General features: G+C 41.6%; 1 protein-coding gene across 10 annotated transcripts in view; it reads left to right on the top strand.

The window, feature by feature from the left end:
* The window catches only part of PRDM10 (PR/SET domain 10), a 45,012-nt gene that overhangs the window by 2,744 nt on the left and 24,894 nt on the right, over positions 1-17,374 (top strand). For 4 of the 10 annotated variants that reach the window (XM_088066743.1, XM_088066741.1, XM_088066742.1 and 1 more), the window contains 8 exons: positions 7,461-7,654; positions 9,395-9,562; positions 11,130-11,189; positions 11,674-11,739; positions 13,779-13,898; positions 14,844-15,051; positions 15,437-15,678; positions 16,706-16,909. In XM_088066743.1, coding sequence (XP_087922869.1) covers positions 7,562-7,654; positions 9,395-9,562; positions 11,130-11,189; positions 11,674-11,739; positions 13,779-13,898; positions 14,844-15,051; positions 15,437-15,678; positions 16,706-16,909 — 1,161 coding nt within the window. In that variant the 5' untranslated portion in view covers positions 7,461-7,561. Of the gene's footprint in view, positions 1-3,957; positions 4,565-6,087; positions 6,109-7,460; positions 7,655-9,394; positions 9,563-11,129; positions 11,190-11,673; positions 11,740-13,778; positions 13,899-14,843; positions 15,052-15,436; positions 15,679-16,705; positions 16,910-17,374 lie in introns of those variants that run through there. The other 6 variants (XM_088066739.1, XM_088066744.1, XM_088066745.1 and 3 more) reach the window with 6 other exon arrangements.

Below are 17,374 nucleotides of genomic sequence, written 5' to 3'. Positions count from 1 at the left end.
TTCAGAGGAGAAGTGCAGGGGGGTGGGAGAGGGAGAGAAGAAGCAGTACTGCCCACTTGTAGGAAGGGAAGGAATCCCCTCCAGCTGACAGTTCTTTTGGGAAGAGTTTGCTGGAGGAGGAGAAGAGATGGGAGACAAAAAATTAGCAGGAAGAAGCTGGAGGGAAATGGTTTGTTTTCTTTCAGTAACCCCTAACAGAGCCATCTCAAAGGTTGTGCGGACAGAACTGTAGAAGACACTGATACAGACATTTATTTTCCTTTTGTGTCATCCTGTAGTTTAAATGCATGTTTTTCTTGGTTCCTTGCTTTATCAGACTTCTCTGTCCAAGTCCTTTAGGAAGACAGGATCACTGCCTTGAGCAGCTGGCGTCCAAAAACTGCAGTATGTAATTCAACAGCCCACAATATCACAGGGGCTTCAGAGGATAAAACATTGGGAAGATGACAACATGAGGAACATGGCCATAGATTCCCAAAGATGAGGGTGGGAGGAAGAACTCCATTTGCTGGAGTGGATATTTAGATATTGAGCAAGTGGGAAGAGTGGTGACTAAAGAAGAGATTTGCATATGTAGAAAGTAATGAAGTTGACTCTTTGCCCACTGAGGGAGAGGACAGTGTAAGAAACACTTTATTATACAAGAATTAGGACACAAGAGAGATGTCCTTGGAGCATCTCTGAGTAGGTGTCTAAACCCAGCCTAGGTAATCCCCAGGAGGATGTTAACCTGTGCTCAGACTGGATTCTCTCCTGTATTCTGTGGTAGAAATGGATTTTCAGTTACTTATCTGATAACTTGTGAGAGAATAGTTATATTAGACTGTTGTGCTGTCACTTTTGGTGCCTGGGCACTGTCCCTTTAGGAAAAGGACTGTAACATGTGATAGGCACAGCAGCAGAGGACTGGCCTGGTTCTAAGAGATCTCTTCCAGTTCACTATTGCTTTAATGATGGATGTCCCATGAGGATGTGGATATAGATTCATTATGCACAATGGCAGTAAAGAGTGAGTTGGTGTTTGGCTGAGATCTTCTATTTATACTAGGACAAAATAAATTGAAGCCATTTTTCCCTTTGTGGAAATAATTCTTGCTGTCCCAGCCCTATTATGATTTCCATTTTTAACTCGCCAGTAAAACATAAATATTGTGGTTTGTGCATGACCTGATTGATAACATTCATGCAAAATGCACCAGGGCTAGAGTTCCTTGAAACAGTATGTGCCTGTGATGGATGGAAATGCAGAGGAGATTGACTGGTCCTCAATGAGGTTAGAAACCTTTTTGCTGTAATGAAAGCATGTTCCTGCTAAAGGATCTCAGGAAATGCACTGGCTCTGCCTTCTAGGCAAACTGGAATAATTAAGTGTGAGATAAAGTTTTTTGCAGGCACATGTGATGTTCCTTTCGAGCATAATAAATAATTTTCATATTAAGAGCTGGAGGAAGACTCAGAGTTGTAAAACCCTTTTTGTACCAATCTTGCTGCCCTTGCACATGGCTGGGGTGACACACAGTTGTCAGTGAGCTTGGCCATGGGAGGATTAAGCCAATAGTCCCTGCTGTTATTGCTGCAGGGAGCCTCAGACTATGGCAAGGCTCTTTTACACTGGGGAGTAAATCACATTAGCCAGTTTATGCACTATCATTGTGAAGTGGGGGTTCTCATTTGAGATACTGAGTGGCTTTATTGTTCCCTGAGCAGGGAGGTGGTCTTTTCCCCTTTGCTCAGCTTAAATATTCCTCCTTTCTCATCCCAGAGAAGGGACAAAAATGAGAGTTTGGCAGCCACCGGCTTCCAGTTTTTAGCAGAATGCCCTTAGTGAGGCTCACAGAGGTTGCTGCAGATGAAGTCCCCAGAGATCCTGTCTCTGTATCTTGTATAGTCGCAGCATTGAAAGAAATTGTCATTCTTTAATAGCAGGTTTGCCAAGAAAATACGGTTATTGTTGATTACAATTTTTTTGTGGTGCTTTTTTCTGACTTTCAGAGCTTACCTTTGAACCCTAGAAGAGTTCACTGGGTTTAACTTGTGTTTAGAACACTTAGACATCAAACACAAACCAACAGTGACTTTGCTGTTTGTGGTTTTCTCTTACAGCACCATTCACTCCTGAGTGTTTGTGGGGGGATCATGGATGAACGTGTGAGGGGCCACATGTGGAGCTGTGCTGGCTCAGGGTGTCTAATGCTGAGGCAGCAAAGTTAACAAGGATATTGCTGTTGGATAGGCAATGAGGTGCTTTGCCCCTCTGAGCAGTGCTTTCCCATACTCTGGAGCTGAATGCAGTGCACAGGGAAGCTGCTGGTTTAATAACACAGCTCCAGAGAAAACGCCATCCCGCAGGAACAGCAGGAAGGACTTGGAGAATGTCGCAGAGGTCAAAAGGAGGTTTTAACCAAGATTTCCAAAGTAAATGAAGAACTGTCAGACAGTGACACCGAGGTGCTTTCCAGGCATCAGGAGCAGCAGAGAAGTTTTGTCATCAATGGTATTTTCTGCATTGGATGTCAAATGTGAAAACTAAAGAGAGATGGCTGTAGGCCTGTGACAGCAGCAGGTCCCAGGTGGTGTTGAGAAAAGGAAGCTAAATGTGATGGTTGTCCTGGAGGCATGGTTAATTTACTTGCGCAGCTCAGAATGAGCTAACGTTCCACTAGAGAAGATATTCCAAAGTCACAGGAGCTGTGCTGCTTCTTGTATCATGTTGTGTTGTGATTCGCGCAATATATAGCAACACACAGGACTGTCACTGCCTCACCACTGTCATGCTGGAGTGGTAATGGATTATATTTGTACTCTTTAGTTATGCCTGTTACTGTTTCAGCTTGTGTCATCACCCAGCATGGACAGGGTGAGGCATGCCTGTTGTTTGGGGAGGAAAATACTGTGTCTGCAGCTACTGTAAATGCCTTAACATCTCCCACTGGCATTGCTTCTTGCTCATGTTTGTGATGCTCACTGGGTTGTATGAAAGCATTGGGCTGCTGGCAGAATTTTGGGTGACTATTGGGCGATGTGTCATAATTGACTAATCTTTCAACTTACAGAAATGTAAAATCTCATCATCTTCAAGTTACTGAAGTATTTTCTATGAGCATACAAAGAAACCAACAAAAAAACAACAGTAAAAAAACCCCAAAAAGAAACCCAAAAAAGATGGTATATTGAAAAATATTTGAGCCAGGCCTCTTATATTTTATAGTGGACAGAATATAATAGAGACATATCTAACATGTACATTTAGCATGAGTTTAAGCAAGCTGTTTGGATTTCTATTTTACTAAACTTTTACATGGATTTTTATTACAAAATGTAGCCTACTTTATACTGAGAAAAAGCTGTTTATCCTATCACAATGCCTTTTATCTTTAATTATCTTTTTTTCTTTTAGAATTTCTGCAATTGAGTTTCAATTTCTGTTACACAGTTTTATGGTAATTCCTTGGATATAGAAGAGCTTCCTGTTGAGGTGCATGTCTTGGTGTTTGTTTAGCTTGTCTGAAAATGTCTGATGTGTTCAATACAGTGAGAAAAATCAACAGTTGCAAAGGATAATCCATGGGCAAACAGTGTAAAGAGCAAACAGGGAGCGCTCCCTGCATGCCAGTGATTTGTCAATGCTTATGTCCAAAGTTTCACATTTATTTCTGCTAAAAAACTACCAGAGCTAAGAGAAGACCGCAGGGAAACGTTAAAATTTCGAGACATTGTGGCAGTCAGTGTCAGGGCTGTAATGGGTATTGAGAGCAGGATTAACGAGGAGGAGCATCCTATGGAGGACCAGTGAGCAAAGTTAGTTTGCTCTTCTCGTCATCAGTGTCAGAAAATTTCCTCAGGTGTTGGTGTTTTGTGGCAATTCTATTGTCAGTGATTTTGGATAAGATTTTTCCAGCTCCTGACCTTGACTGCAGGGCTTGTTTCACAGCTGAATTTCAACACCTTCTCCTGTCTCCCGCCCTCTTTATTGCCTGTCCCTGGGACCTCTCTGGGACACAGCCTGTCTGCTTCTGCATTGTCTTTGCTCTCAGCACATCTATGTTTCCAGGGAAATGTGCTTTTTAGTGTGTTTTCATGATTACAGATGAACTGAGGGAATGCATACCAGAGGCAGATCCTAGGATAGATTTGGAAGTACAGAAGTTGAAAGCATCAGCAAATCCTGCAGTTTCTACTATTGTCCCTTACTCTACTGCACAATTGGCTGGGCTGAGCTGTTTGTTATTTTCATTTCTGTTAAGAGCAGCAATAACTGGACTGGTTATAGAATCTGCAGCACTGGGTCACTGAATCTGGCTCAGCCTTGCTTTTTTTTCCCCAAGATTTTAAGTTAGTGCTAACTTTCAGAACCATAAAATGACTGTCCTCTGCTTTTCTTTCCAACTTCTTGGTACTTCATTTTTCAGAGATGAATCTTAATACCCAGTTTTGTCTTTTAAAGACCCTGCCTGAACCCTTCGGTCTCCTTTGTACTCAAGTTGTAAGTTATCTGTGCCAAAATGACTCTGCAGGAGTGCGTCACCATCTTCCTTCAGACCTCCAGTGTCTGCTGGTGGGGAAGGTCAGCCAAAAATTCTGCTACTTGTTGCACCATGTGGAGTTAGCCAGAACTGTGCCTTTCCCTTAATTCAATTAGTAGTTAATGTAATTGCATTCTTTTTAACAGGGTAATTATATTTTTTAAAAAAAATCAAACCACCCCAAATGGAAACCTCCAGTGTTTGTTTTTATTTTTAGTTTTCTAATCAGTTAGGTAATTGATTAAACTACTGGCTACTTTTAGTGCAATTACCTGAATTTGCTCTTGATTAATACTGGCAGTCTAGGAAAAGAGCTGTTGTGGATAAACCAGCTGAAGAATATCAACAGGATAGGTGTTAAATTTTGCAAAGTTGTTCACAGTATGTTACTGACCTAAATGCTGTCATGTTTTGCATGAGTAGAGGTGATCATGTACCTGATATATGTATATATTTATATATTCTGAATAGAGAACATATACTTGATAAAATGAGTGAAGGAGATCAGTGAATGAGGTAGGATTAGATACAAGAAAATCCCTAATTTAATCCCTAATAACATAACAAGTAGCTAGGAAAAAGGTTCTGTGTAGGGATGAATGGTATTTATTTATAGATCAGAGCACGTGTACACTTGGATATATAAATAAATAATATTTATCTGTAAATTGCCCTGGCTTTCCACACTTGGAGAACAAGTGTGCTGCAGTTAATTAGTTGGTACTAAACTCACGCATTGAATGCTGGTACATGGATTTCTTTTTAATTTTTATCCTAAGTGCTTTTTGGGGATGGTTTGTATCAAGCAATATTAATAGAGATGAGATTTCTGTCCCTGCATTCCCATAACTAGAGATGTTTGGATATAAGAGAAAGTCAGGACAGTTCCCCAGTGTGTCTGCCTTTGTGGGGCCCACGGCTGCTGCATTGCTCAGCATGAGACAGCAAGTGTTAACTCCAGTCACCAGTAACAGCATGACTTGGTGTCTAGCAATGCCCAGAAATATCTTTCCCACTCTTTTTCTTTGTATATATGAAAGTAATATGATTTTTTGCTCCACCACACAGTTCAGTGATGTTAGCCTGAGACTTTCCTGCCCTGGTGATGTATCCAATTGGCCAGGCCCAGTGGAACAGTCAGCACTCAGGTTAGCACAGCTGAGTCTTTGCTGGCAAAATTAGGAGGAGACATAAAGTGCCTGCTGCTTTTTTTACCTCCTAATCTGTTTGTCAGTTTGTCAATGACAAGGCCAAATGCTAGCATTTATAGGGATAAATTATGACTAAAATAATTTGCATTTAAAATGCAAATGAATGAAAGCGTCAGCAAGGAGCCTTCTGCTTCCTTCCTGGTGCACAGATGGGTGCTGGCATTGGAGCAGTGCAGCAAGGCACTGGATATAAAATAAAGTTAATTGGAGCAGCTGAGAAATGAAATGGGCTCAGCCTCATGCTAATTCATGGTCTGTGATTTAATATGACTAATTAGAGATGAAGGATTGGGGAGGTGCTGAACCACGGACTTAACCCATCACCTTCTGGGATCACAATGACAGATTGAGAGGCCCCAGTAAAATTGCAAGAGGTGAATAAAATCAAACTTGGAAGCACTTTGTCAGGATCTTTTGAGAGTTTAAGTTACATTGTTCATTTTTAGTAGTTGACTATTTGTCTCAGTTTAGAAGACGGGTGTCTGCTAGGGAGGGCAGGAGCCTCCCTTGGAATGAAAAATGTAAACCCCCTCCCTCTGAATTTTGAAATCAAGGGGCTCTCAGGCAGAGATCTAGGGATAGAAATAACAGTTCTTCACTAGTATGTATAACAAGGCAAACGAACAACAATAACTACAGCATTAACAAGAAAACAGAACCAGGGAGCCCGTGACAGCCTTCTCGGCCGGGACGGGAAGGGATGGAGGAGAGGCTTTGCTTCACAAACCCCCTCGGGCAGTCCCGGTGCTCCTGCAGGGCTCTGAGGAACACTCAGCTGGAACAGCAGGGATGAGCTGAGATCCCTGCCCGGTGGCTGAGGTGGATCAGCAGCTCTGCGGTGGTGGCTGGCACTGCCGCATGTCCCGGCAGGACAGGGGGTGCGAGGCCCACGAAGAAAGAGGAAGAAGCAGCAGCTCCATCTGGGTGATGATGAATTCCCTTCTCCCAAGACCACAGCAGCTCTGAGAGAGTGTCTTGCTCTCCAGCCCAAGAAAGCAGCCAGCCTCCAGCTGCCCCTGCCCTCTCTTTTTTCTGCTTCCCTTCCCCTCACCTCCCCCCAGCTGAACTGTGTTTCTCAAGCACAGTTTCTCAAGTACCAGATGTTCCCGACACTGATGGGTAAAAATTCCATAGCTGAGAAGGAACAAAAGGAAGGACACCTAACCCCTAACACAACTGTAACACTGTACTAACCTGGTCTGGGGTTTTGTCCAAGGTCAAATCTGTCTGTACATGGAAAACCAGTTGGTGCTCAAACAAAACCTCATTCAGGCAAACTGAGGAACTGGTGACGCAAGTCTGAACATAGTGTTTTCTTGTTGGAAGCCTCAGGTCTATTTTTTGCATTATTTATTGATTTCTAGGCCTGTAGGTACCAGAAGGACAATGAGGAGAAAGTGGTATGGATAGCCTGTGGCCAAGGAAAGACATGCAGGAAGAATTCAGTGTACTCTTTCATTGCAATTCGTGCAGTGGTTGATTTGTTTCCTCCTTAATGGGGCATGGAAAGTGGCAAACAGAGGACTTGTCCATACTCAGTGAGATAAGTTTTCTGTTCCCTTATTCCCATGATGTAAGGTGTTTGGGTCTTGTAGGAAGTGTTTGTAAAGTCAAACCTATTTTACTCTGTATTACTGAGGTGTAGTAGCTGATAATAATAAATCCCTCATAGCTCCATGCCACGTGTCATGCTGGTTTTAATGTCTCTGTTCTGTGTTTTTTTTAGAGCCATGTTGCTGAAGATCACCTTGTCTTCTGGAAGCAGAAACACATTGAACAGATGAATCCCTTCAGCCAGACATTCCTCCAGTAGATCTCTTTCCCTTCATGGAGCACTCAGGCAGGGAGGAGATGGACTTGAAAGAGGAAAGTCCTCAGGTGTGGACTGAGTCTGCAGCACAGGAACAGAACAGTGCTCAGGTGATTAACCAGAGCTCTGCCTCTGCTTGGGCTCTATTGGGATTGGTGGGAGGGTTAGTTTCCATTTGGCCCTGATTTAGAGTCTAGAAGCTCAGCTTTCATTTGAGCAGAAATGCAAACATTTCTGTGGTGATTGGGGGTTAAAGCTTCAGAAACTGAGCAGTGCAAATTGCAGCAGTGAAGACACAGAGCTCTGAAATGAGCTGAACAAAACCAGGCAGTGGCTGTAGAAGTTTCAGTGTACAAATATATTTATGTGGGAGAGTAATGAACATGGACAAAATCTGTGCTCTGTGGCAGCCACTTTTGATGGCATCATTCGAATCAGCTGGAACTGTGGGTGGACCTTGGGGAAGGCAATATGAATATTTTTTTCCAGCCAGACATCTGGGTAGTGAGGAAGGGAGAAATGTTAATTGTGACTAATGCAGTCAGGTTCTGCTGTATGCAGCTTGTCTCTCTGTCTCCGAGACAACGCAGCTGGGAATTTTCAGAATTCTGCAAATTGATTTACTCTTTTAAATATGGTCGGAAAAGGGTGCTGCATGGTGTTTGACCCACAAGCTGAGAAATTCTGCCTCTCTTAGTAATTTCCAGCTTTGAAATTTGCAAAGAAAGGCGGTTTTCAATGGTCTGTGTCCCCTTCTCTCTACAATGGGATAACCATGCTGCTGTTTGCAGTTTTAAGACTTAGTGAAAAACATGGCAGTTTAAAGGTTTAATGAGTATTTGCAGAGTGCTCTCCAAATGTAGTGTTTGTGAGAGGATTTATTGTACAGAATCAGCACTGAGCATCCACAGGAGAGTACCAGGTGTCTTCTGAAGCATAAGCTAAAAAGTGAAACAAGATAAAATATGTAACTGTAGCATCATTTTATGTGAAAGAATTTTATGTGACTATGAATACTTGTACTCAAACTAGGTTTCCTGCTCACTGTCCTGTTTTTCCCATTCACTGAAAATGCTTTGCAGGATATTAAGGATGGCAAAAGCTAAACATGTTCCTGTTTTCACTGGAATCCAGTATTCTGGCTCATTTAATATAGGCTGCTGATCATCAGTTATGATCATAATATACTGGTAAAATCGACTTGTTTAAATTTTAAGTGCTGCCCTAGACATAACGAGTTCCAGTAGTCCTTGGAATCTGTGCTTAATGTTTTCAGGTATAGGTTTGACCATTTGAATAGTTGAATTTTCTACTGATGCTGCACCTACATACTACAGAGAAGCAGTCTAATATGCCCTACTGCCGCCTCTGAGAACTGCAGTACTATAACTTGAGGAATATCAGAGTTAGTAAGTTCTGTTAGCCTCTCATCAGACAGCAAAAATTACATCCAGCTACAGAACTGGCTGAATGAAATCATTATCATAAATTCTGAAAGGGATATGAGCATAAAGGAAAACAATATCCCAATAAATTTAATAGATACATCAGTTCATATTTGAACTTTTTCCCTTAAAAATTTTTGAAGTATCATGCAAGAACCAAGTGTGGATGGGTGCTCTTCGCAGCAGTTACGTCTTGAGTTGCAATGCAGAGTAAAACCAGAGACTGATGGGAGTTGTATCCAGATTTCTATTGGTAGAATAATTGAGTGAGATTTGAAATGTGTTTTTCTGCATTCCGATTAGTTGGGACACAAGCTCTCTCTGCTTTCCAAGGCACCCCGTGACTCTGGTTCTGTGTCCCACTGTCCTGTGTTGGTGCGAGTCGAGGATCTGTTTGTTCCCCAGGTGCACTTTGTCCCCGAGGGTGGGGCAGTGGCCCAGATCATGTACAGTGACGAACAGGAGCGCGGCCCCGCACAGCAGGTGGTTTACACAGCTGACGGCACCTCCTACACCTCTGTGGACACCTCGGAGCACACCCTCGTTTACATCCACCCAGTGGAAGCTACGCAGGCACGTGTGGTTCTGAGCCCACCCTGGTTTTGGCACCTAGAAAAAAATCTTGTTTGGGATAAAAGCCAGTTACCAGCCAAGTGGTATGACTGGAAAATAGCATGCAGTCGCTCCCAGCAGTTTTCTCTGCCCACTGCTGAGCATGGACTTCATGCTGTTCATTTGTCTGATGTGCAAATCTGCTTATCAGAGGATGATGAGGCTATGAATTATGAAAGGTTGGTTACTTCACTGAAGGTAGATGAGATTATAATTTACTCAAAAATGTTTTCCAGAATGAGGATAATCTCAGCAGAAATTCTGCCTCTTGTATCCAGTAAAAAGCTAAGAGCCATCTATGTTTTTTCTGGAAGAGTCTTTGTTTTGTGTAGTACAGTTGTCACAATTGATAGTTATAATAGTCATGTCTTTTTGCAGCGCATCTGTTTGTTCAACATAATTTTTTAGTCTCTGCAGAGTTACTGATTTTATAGACCTTTTATATTCTTTTTCTTCTGTGTAATCATATTAAATAGCCTTTATTCCCTTACAGCACATGTTTATGTGGGGTAAATATGCTATGTATCTCTGCCTCTGTGTGAACAGGTTAAAAAGGAACAAGCACGCTTTGTCAAGAGTGTTTTATAATATCTTTACTGACAGGGCAGATCAGCTGTGCTGCAAAGTGCACATACCTGACACCCCCATCATGCTGGCAGGGCCTCATGTGACACAGTGTGTCTTGTGCAGCTCTCAGCTGTCCCAGAAAACCAGCTTCAATGTGGAGGGATGTCCTGAGAGAATATGTCCTGGGAAGTTACTGGCCAGCTAACTCCAAAACTCTGAATGCTGTCATCATGTCAAAAGATGTGTAGTATTCAAACACTCTTATGCATCTATGGTGAAATTATTATAGTGCTAAAGGAATTTGTATTATACCGTGATTTATTTTGTTGTAGCCAGGCTGCTACAAGCTCAGATATTTCTAGTTTTGCTAAGTAAGGCTGGCCTCAGTCAATCCATAGCCTTGCTTTTCCTGGGATTCTGTCAGGGCTGTTCTTGCAGAATATTGAAATTGGCATGGCTTCTATGAAATTAAACAGCATCCTGGCCATATCAAAGTCCCATATAGGATGTGCATGATGGTTCCTCAAAAGAAAGCATGCAGCAGTCTTGTGAATTTTCAGGAAGAAAAAGCTCACAGTTACTTTCTATCCTGCCCTGAAGTGTTACACATTAAGGGTATAGATAGAACTGTTGAATTTCATCTTGCAGATTTTATCAAATCGACAATTGACAAAGTGATTTTGGTAAATAAAAAAAATAAACCCTGTGAAACACTTCAGCTGTAGAGATACAAAGTGCCACATAAATATATTAAATCTTTATGGAACATTACCTAATTTTTAATTTCTATGTGTGTAGGTCTATTTGGGTAAGCTGAAGTAATTTGCTGTGATAACGGGCAGGTTAGGAGCTGACAAAGGCTCAAATGTGGGTTGTTCTGTGGTAGGCAGGGTAACTTTTATGTGAGTTGGGAGTAAAAACCCCCAGGGCTTGTTTGATAAGCCTTTTTCACTTTGTCTAGACTCTGTTTACAGATCCGTCCCAAGTGGCTTATGTCCAACAAGATGCTACCACCCAGCAGGTAAGGAAGAGATATTATTCATTTTGGGCCTAAAACTCTGAGGGAACAGTTAGGGAAGGTAAAGGGACATTTGTGTGGTGTGGGAGGGTAATGAGCTGTCTCTGAAGTTGTCCAGTGACAATCTTAGACTTGTACTAAGACCAATGACCAGCTTGAGCATGAATGACAATAAAAGTTAAGAATTATTTTAGGTTTATTCTCTTTAATTCATATTGAACAAGAATTCTAATTTACTGCCCCAGATAGCATGAAAAGTCTTTCAACAGTGTCCCTGCAGCAGATGGGGCTGATGTAATCTGAATGTGCCATTTTGGAAAGGCTGAGTGTTCAGTTGTCCTCATACAGATTCTGATCCAAATGCCTTTAAGGCCACAAAAGGTTCTCCAGGGATTGAAAAATTGGATTAAATTCTAGGTTTACTAGAAACATCACAGGAAGTTAAGTGTAAAACCTGAAGAAGTTCAGTGACTGGCTCTCTTACTAGGTATGCTGGGCTTGTCAGTGTGAGGTGGCCTGGGAAGAGAATAAAACTACAGCCTGTGTTTATAAGGTTATGATGATTTTTTCCTTATGCTTTTTACACCCATCACGGATGGGGAAGTTTTATTATTAACTCTTACTGGTATCTTTGGGGACTGCACCATGGTAATCAACTGTAGACAGGTGCTTTCACATCTCTCTGGTTGGAATACTCTGCTTGTCATAGACTTTAAATCGTTACTGCTTGGTGGGTCTTTAATGACATGTGTGAATGGATGTATTAGATCCAAATCATCACCAAATCCATCATTAGAATATGTATTTATTGAAAATCTTGGGGCAGAGTGAGGAATTGAATGTGTGCTGAAAACAAATTTTGTTGCTAAAAGACCTTCTAAATGGTTGAGGCAGGGATGGGAAGCAATGACTGACACAATAAAGGTGTTACTTGTCTTCTCATTCTCTGGAGTTTTGCTCTGGAATTTTTTTGTCTGTTCATTTCCTTGCATTAAGAAGCCAAAATTTCCTATTTAATTGTCATAAAGCTCATTTAACTAACATGTATATGATTAATTAAAAATAGAGATTACTTGTGCACAGTGCAGATGGCAGTAACAACAGAGGTGATCTGCTGTTATTATCCTAGAAGCACTTGTCTGTGTGTCTGCAGCCTGTCCTCCATTCCAACACTGTCTGACAGTAGTCCTAACACATATATTAATTTTTGGTGAATGGTTAATCCCTCATTGTATCAACTCCTGCCTTTGCAGTTGTTTTTACATCAGTGTTTCATGTGGGACATCCCTGAACTGACAACTAATGATAAAATAATAATTAAAGCTCCTCTTGTCTTTCAGAAGAAATTTTACTGTAGAAAGAAAGTGGGAGGTTTATAAAAATAATGTCCATAATGCATGCAGTGCCTGACATGGAAGTGCAAGTAAGGGTATGTTTGGTGTGATTAGTAGAAGGGAATGCTAACAGGGGTTACAAATAGATCCAAGTGTGTTTGACCCTCTCTCCTTGTTGGCACACTGGAGGAATAATGATGCCTCTTCTGTTGCCACTTGGCATCAGAAGTGTCATTATCAGACTATCGTGGGTGGTTTCCTCCTCACCATCACACCATTCCCCGAAGTCTTCTTGATATTGTTTTTCAGGAGTTTCATAAATTACTCTTAATACCTCTTTAAATAAAGCAACTAGTTTGGAGTTCTGAGTGCGCACATTATGGATTTTGTTGTCTGCTCCCTCACTACTGGAGCTGCTTAACAGTTAGAGGCACAAACTAGAAGCCACATGATGTCAGCTGTAGAGAGTGACGAGAAGTCATGCAAAATAATGGTGCAAATTCCTGTATAGATAAGCAGGAAATGAAAGGCAGGAAAGGTGATTCCTAGGGTCTTAATTGTGCTTTGTTTTATTGCTGAATGGATGAGAACAGTGTGGTAATATGCATTAATTTGGTTGTTACAGCACAAAAAAGTGAGTATGTAAACAAAAATGTATAGTGTGAGCAAATGTAAAGAAAAATAATTGTTGGGATCCTCTTGTTTGAGAGCTTGATCCTCTCGTGAGGTCAATACATCATCCTGGTTTTTTAATGGATTCTGGATCATAGAATCACAGAATGATTTGGATTGGAAGGGACCTTAAAGACCAGCCATTGGCAGGGTTTGCTCAAGGAAAAAAGAAGTCAAAAAAAGAGGAAATATTTCTTAGTCCTTCTTTTACCTTTTCCCTTGAAAATGAAAGTAAATTTGGTCATAGAGGAAAAGAGACCCCAAATCACTCGTTTTACCGAGAGCTAAAGAGCTCCTAACATCTGTTTTTAGTGTCATTTGAACCCAGGCTGGGTAGGATCTTAATTTAAAAATGTGTAATAGGTAATTCAGAATTTGCAATCTATAGATTTGGAGCCTTTCCCTTTGTACCAGGAGCTACAGGTTCTGTCCAAGCCCATCATCCTTATTTGAACCCCAAAAATCATGAGAATGCCACATTTGAGCGAGTGCGGAGCTCAAGGGCGCTATGTATGCCAGGCCCTGCCTGTGTGTTAAGTGACTGATGGAAATGCTGCAGTGCTAAAATGAGTGCCTGTGATTTTAGGTAACGGTGCTCTTGCCTGCTGCTGCTCAGAGCATGAATCCCACCAACCTGTCTGTGCTTGGCAGCGTTGCTGACCCCCCCCAGCCAGTGACTCTGGAGCAGGGGCCACAAACAGATAGAGTAAGTTGCCAGGCACCCTTTCCTTTTCCATGTACTAGTACACTGATTCCATTGCTCCGTCATCTCTGGGGATGAAATGTGGCTGAGTGATATGGGAGATGCGATAAAGCTGTAGCGCAGATTTGTACTGTCTTCCATAGTCTCACCATGGATTGTATGGGGGTTTAGGAGATTGTTTATTTAATATACAGAGAAACCTGTTTCGCAGATGGTTCTATGAGCAGCCACCTAAAAATTCTATCAGTGCTGAAAAGTGAAGTTAACAGAAGTGTTAACAGCAATATCCACTGGGTTTCCTCGTCAGTGTTTTCAGGCAGCTCTGCTGGGTAATATTTCTTGTTCTCTACCTGAGAAACCTGTGTGGGTGATGGAATATGTGCCAAACTTCAAATGTTGTGGTTCTTTTAAGGAAGGAAAGGGCTAAATTTGAAAATTAGTGGAAGAATGCAATGCCCTCAACTGTCTTTCATGTCCCGTAGTTTATATCTTGTCTCCACGTTACTTCACTCCTTACAGACCTCTACCTTTGTTCTCTGGGATTGGGTTTGTTGGATTGTAAAGAGAAGATCATGTGCCAAAGTGCAGAATTCTCTCACTTGTATAAAAGAAGTTAAAATACAGCCTTAGGCTCTAGGTAATATCCACAGAGCCTGGACTTTGTTTCAAACTTTGTGCAAGGGTCCAGAACTTCCTCAGAGTTCAGTTTCTTCTGAGAACAGAGTCCTTGGCAAGGTAGAGCCAGGGTGTAATACAGGTTTTTTGAGTGAGGCCATCAGCAGCAGCGAGCAATGCAAAACATCCCTTGGTAGTCATTTAGCACCTTTCCTAGTCCTCCTCTCCATTACCAGAGGCAGCAGGAAGGGTAGATTAGCAAGGACCTTCATTGCTTGTCCTTGTGGTTTTCTTCATGAGTCAGCTTGAATTGTTTGTGAATTCTCTCCTCAGGCATCATTACCGGTGCACAACCAGGTGTTACCTCCTATGGAGGCTGTGGAGGGTTCTGATCCTTTAGCACCTTTGCAGAATCAAATGGAAAGGATAGAAACAAAAGAGGAAGATGATGAGGATGAAGATGAGGATGAAGATGGGGAAGACACTGACATGGATGAATGGGATCCAGATCCACCTCGACCCTTTGATCCAAATGATTTGTGTAAGCATGTGCAGTAATATGTAGTGTACTACCTGTCCTGCCCACTTTTTTCTTCCCTCTCCATCAGCCTTTTAGTAAAGAAAGGCAAAAACTATTCGGATTTTAGCAGTAATGAATAAATGTTAGCCTTTATTCCCAGAAATGTGAACTCTAATTGGACTGCATTACTGAAAAGACAAAATTCTGCCTTTAGTGAAGTCTCTGAGCTGCTTTGTTTTTATTTTGCTGGACACTGGCCTGTCTAATAATTTAAAATGTAGACAGATTATTGACATAAGTGTTCCCACAACTGAGCCAAAGATGTTTAGAGAGAGATAAGGCTGTCTCTGAACTGGTGTGTGGGTATCTGCCTGAAAGTCATGTCCTCTCTGCCTTTGTGTTGCAGGGTGTGAAGAGTGTAATAACGCACATCCTTCAGTGTGTCCAAAACATGGACCTTTGCATCCCATCCCGAACCGGCCTGTGCTGACCAGGGCAAGGGCCAGCCTTCCCCTGGTGCTCTATATAGACAGGTTTTTGGGAGGTGTGTTCTCCAAAAGGCGTATCCCGAAGCGTACACAGTTTGGGCCTGTAGAAGGACCCCTGGTCAGACAGACTGAGCTCAAAGACTGCTATATCCATTTGAAGGTAAGGGTGAGAAAAGGGGGAATCAATTTGTCCCTAAGCTTTGATTTTCATTAATTTGTCACTCTATCGTGATCAATTCACTAGAGATGTTTTGTTACTTCCATCTCTGAGTGTAAATAAGAAATACCCAGATGGCTTTGATTCCAAATCTGCTCTCTTATTCAGGGTGACACACTAATCCTGGTGAATGTTCTGGCATTATGGTGATAGGGTATATATATGTATATATAGGGTGCATAATATGAAAGGCTGTGAATCACTCTCACATGAGCTGAAGCAGCATCTGGACATAAAAATAGCAGCCCCTTCTGAGGACGTTCTGCAGCCATTCTTTTGTGTCATGTCGTAGCTTCAGTTCAAAATATTTTTCTTATCTTTCTGTTCATAAGATGTAGGGGACAGGAGATACTTTTATTCCCTTCCTCTTGCCAAGTAATTGACATGGGGTAAAATGGATTTGAGTGACTTTTACCCATTTATTTAGTGGTTTCATTATAAAAAATTAGTTGTTTATTTGTTAGAGTTTAGATCCACATTCTTAGGAGAGCTGTGATGGTCAGTGTCTGACAAGCAAGTTGTGACCATAGGCAGATTTAGCAACCAAGAGAGTTCAGCTAAAGAAGTGCTGCTTCCTGCTTGAGGCAATGTCATGAGTCAAGAAATGAAAGGAAAAGTGGGTCTGCCAGTTAGGAACTTCTGACTGATGTTTCTGTAGCCTACTAAAGCTACAGCTACTTATCTGTCATTTGTTATAGTCACATGTTCATACTGTCCCTGACCCCTTTAATGAATGATTCTTGTCCTTGAAAGCCTTGGAAGGATCCATTGTGCCTCCCTAGTTAACCTTTACCTGTTGCTAAAAATTTTTCAACCTGTTTCTGGATCCCTGTTAGTAAAGAGAGAAAATTAAGTATGCTTTCATTGCTCCCCTAATGTTGCATGGGCACAGTAATTTTCTTAGTAACTCAAATTCTTCTGAATGTGCTGCCAGGCAGTTACAGTCACATATAATTGGATTTTGCTACAGGTTTCTCTTGATAAGGGTGACAGAAAAGACAGAGACTTGCAAGAAGACCTGTGGTTTGAACTTTCCAGTGAGGCTCTGTGTAACTGGATGATGTTTGTGCGTCCAGCTCAAAACCACCTGGAGCAGAACCTGGTGGCCTATCAGTACGGCCACCACATTTATTACACCACCATTAAAAATGTGGAGCCCAAGCAGGAACTCAAGGTAATCCATCATTGCTTGTCTGACAGGATTCTCTTTTTCTACTGATTAAATTGTATCTTAAAAGTTTCTGCCTAGTAAGTGCCAGAAACTACTGCTGTGAATAGTTTCAGAGATTTTTTCCTCTGATGGCCTGAACTGAATGTCACTGAAGTCAGTAAGTAGTTAGTCAACAACATAGGTATTTTAATGAGCTTTGTCTCGTGAGGAAGTTTAAAATAAAAATATGTAAATTATTTCTCTCCCTGTCATGTTTTACACAGCATGTATTTTGTTGATACAATCTAATTTTTATTGCAGCAATTTTATTTTTTTTAATTCTGGATGCCCTTTCCCGTTAGCCCTGTGTGTTCCTGACTTGTTTTCTGGTGCCTTAAGTTAATATGGTCTCTCCCTTTACCTTGTTTTCCTTGAGATTCTGAAACTCTACATGTGAAAAATGATAAAGGATATTGTGACTACCCTGTG

The sequence above is a fragment of the Pseudopodoces humilis genome, chromosome 25 (genome assembly GCF_049639895.1).
Source record: "Pseudopodoces humilis isolate 2021_Gansu_Grassland_sample_001 chromosome 25, ASM4963989v1, whole genome shotgun sequence".
NCBI classification, from domain to species: domain Eukaryota; kingdom Metazoa; phylum Chordata; class Aves; order Passeriformes; family Paridae; genus Pseudopodoces; species Pseudopodoces humilis.
The sequence above is the reverse complement of the archived record's forward strand: the minus strand, read 5'-3'. Positions and strand labels throughout refer to the sequence as shown.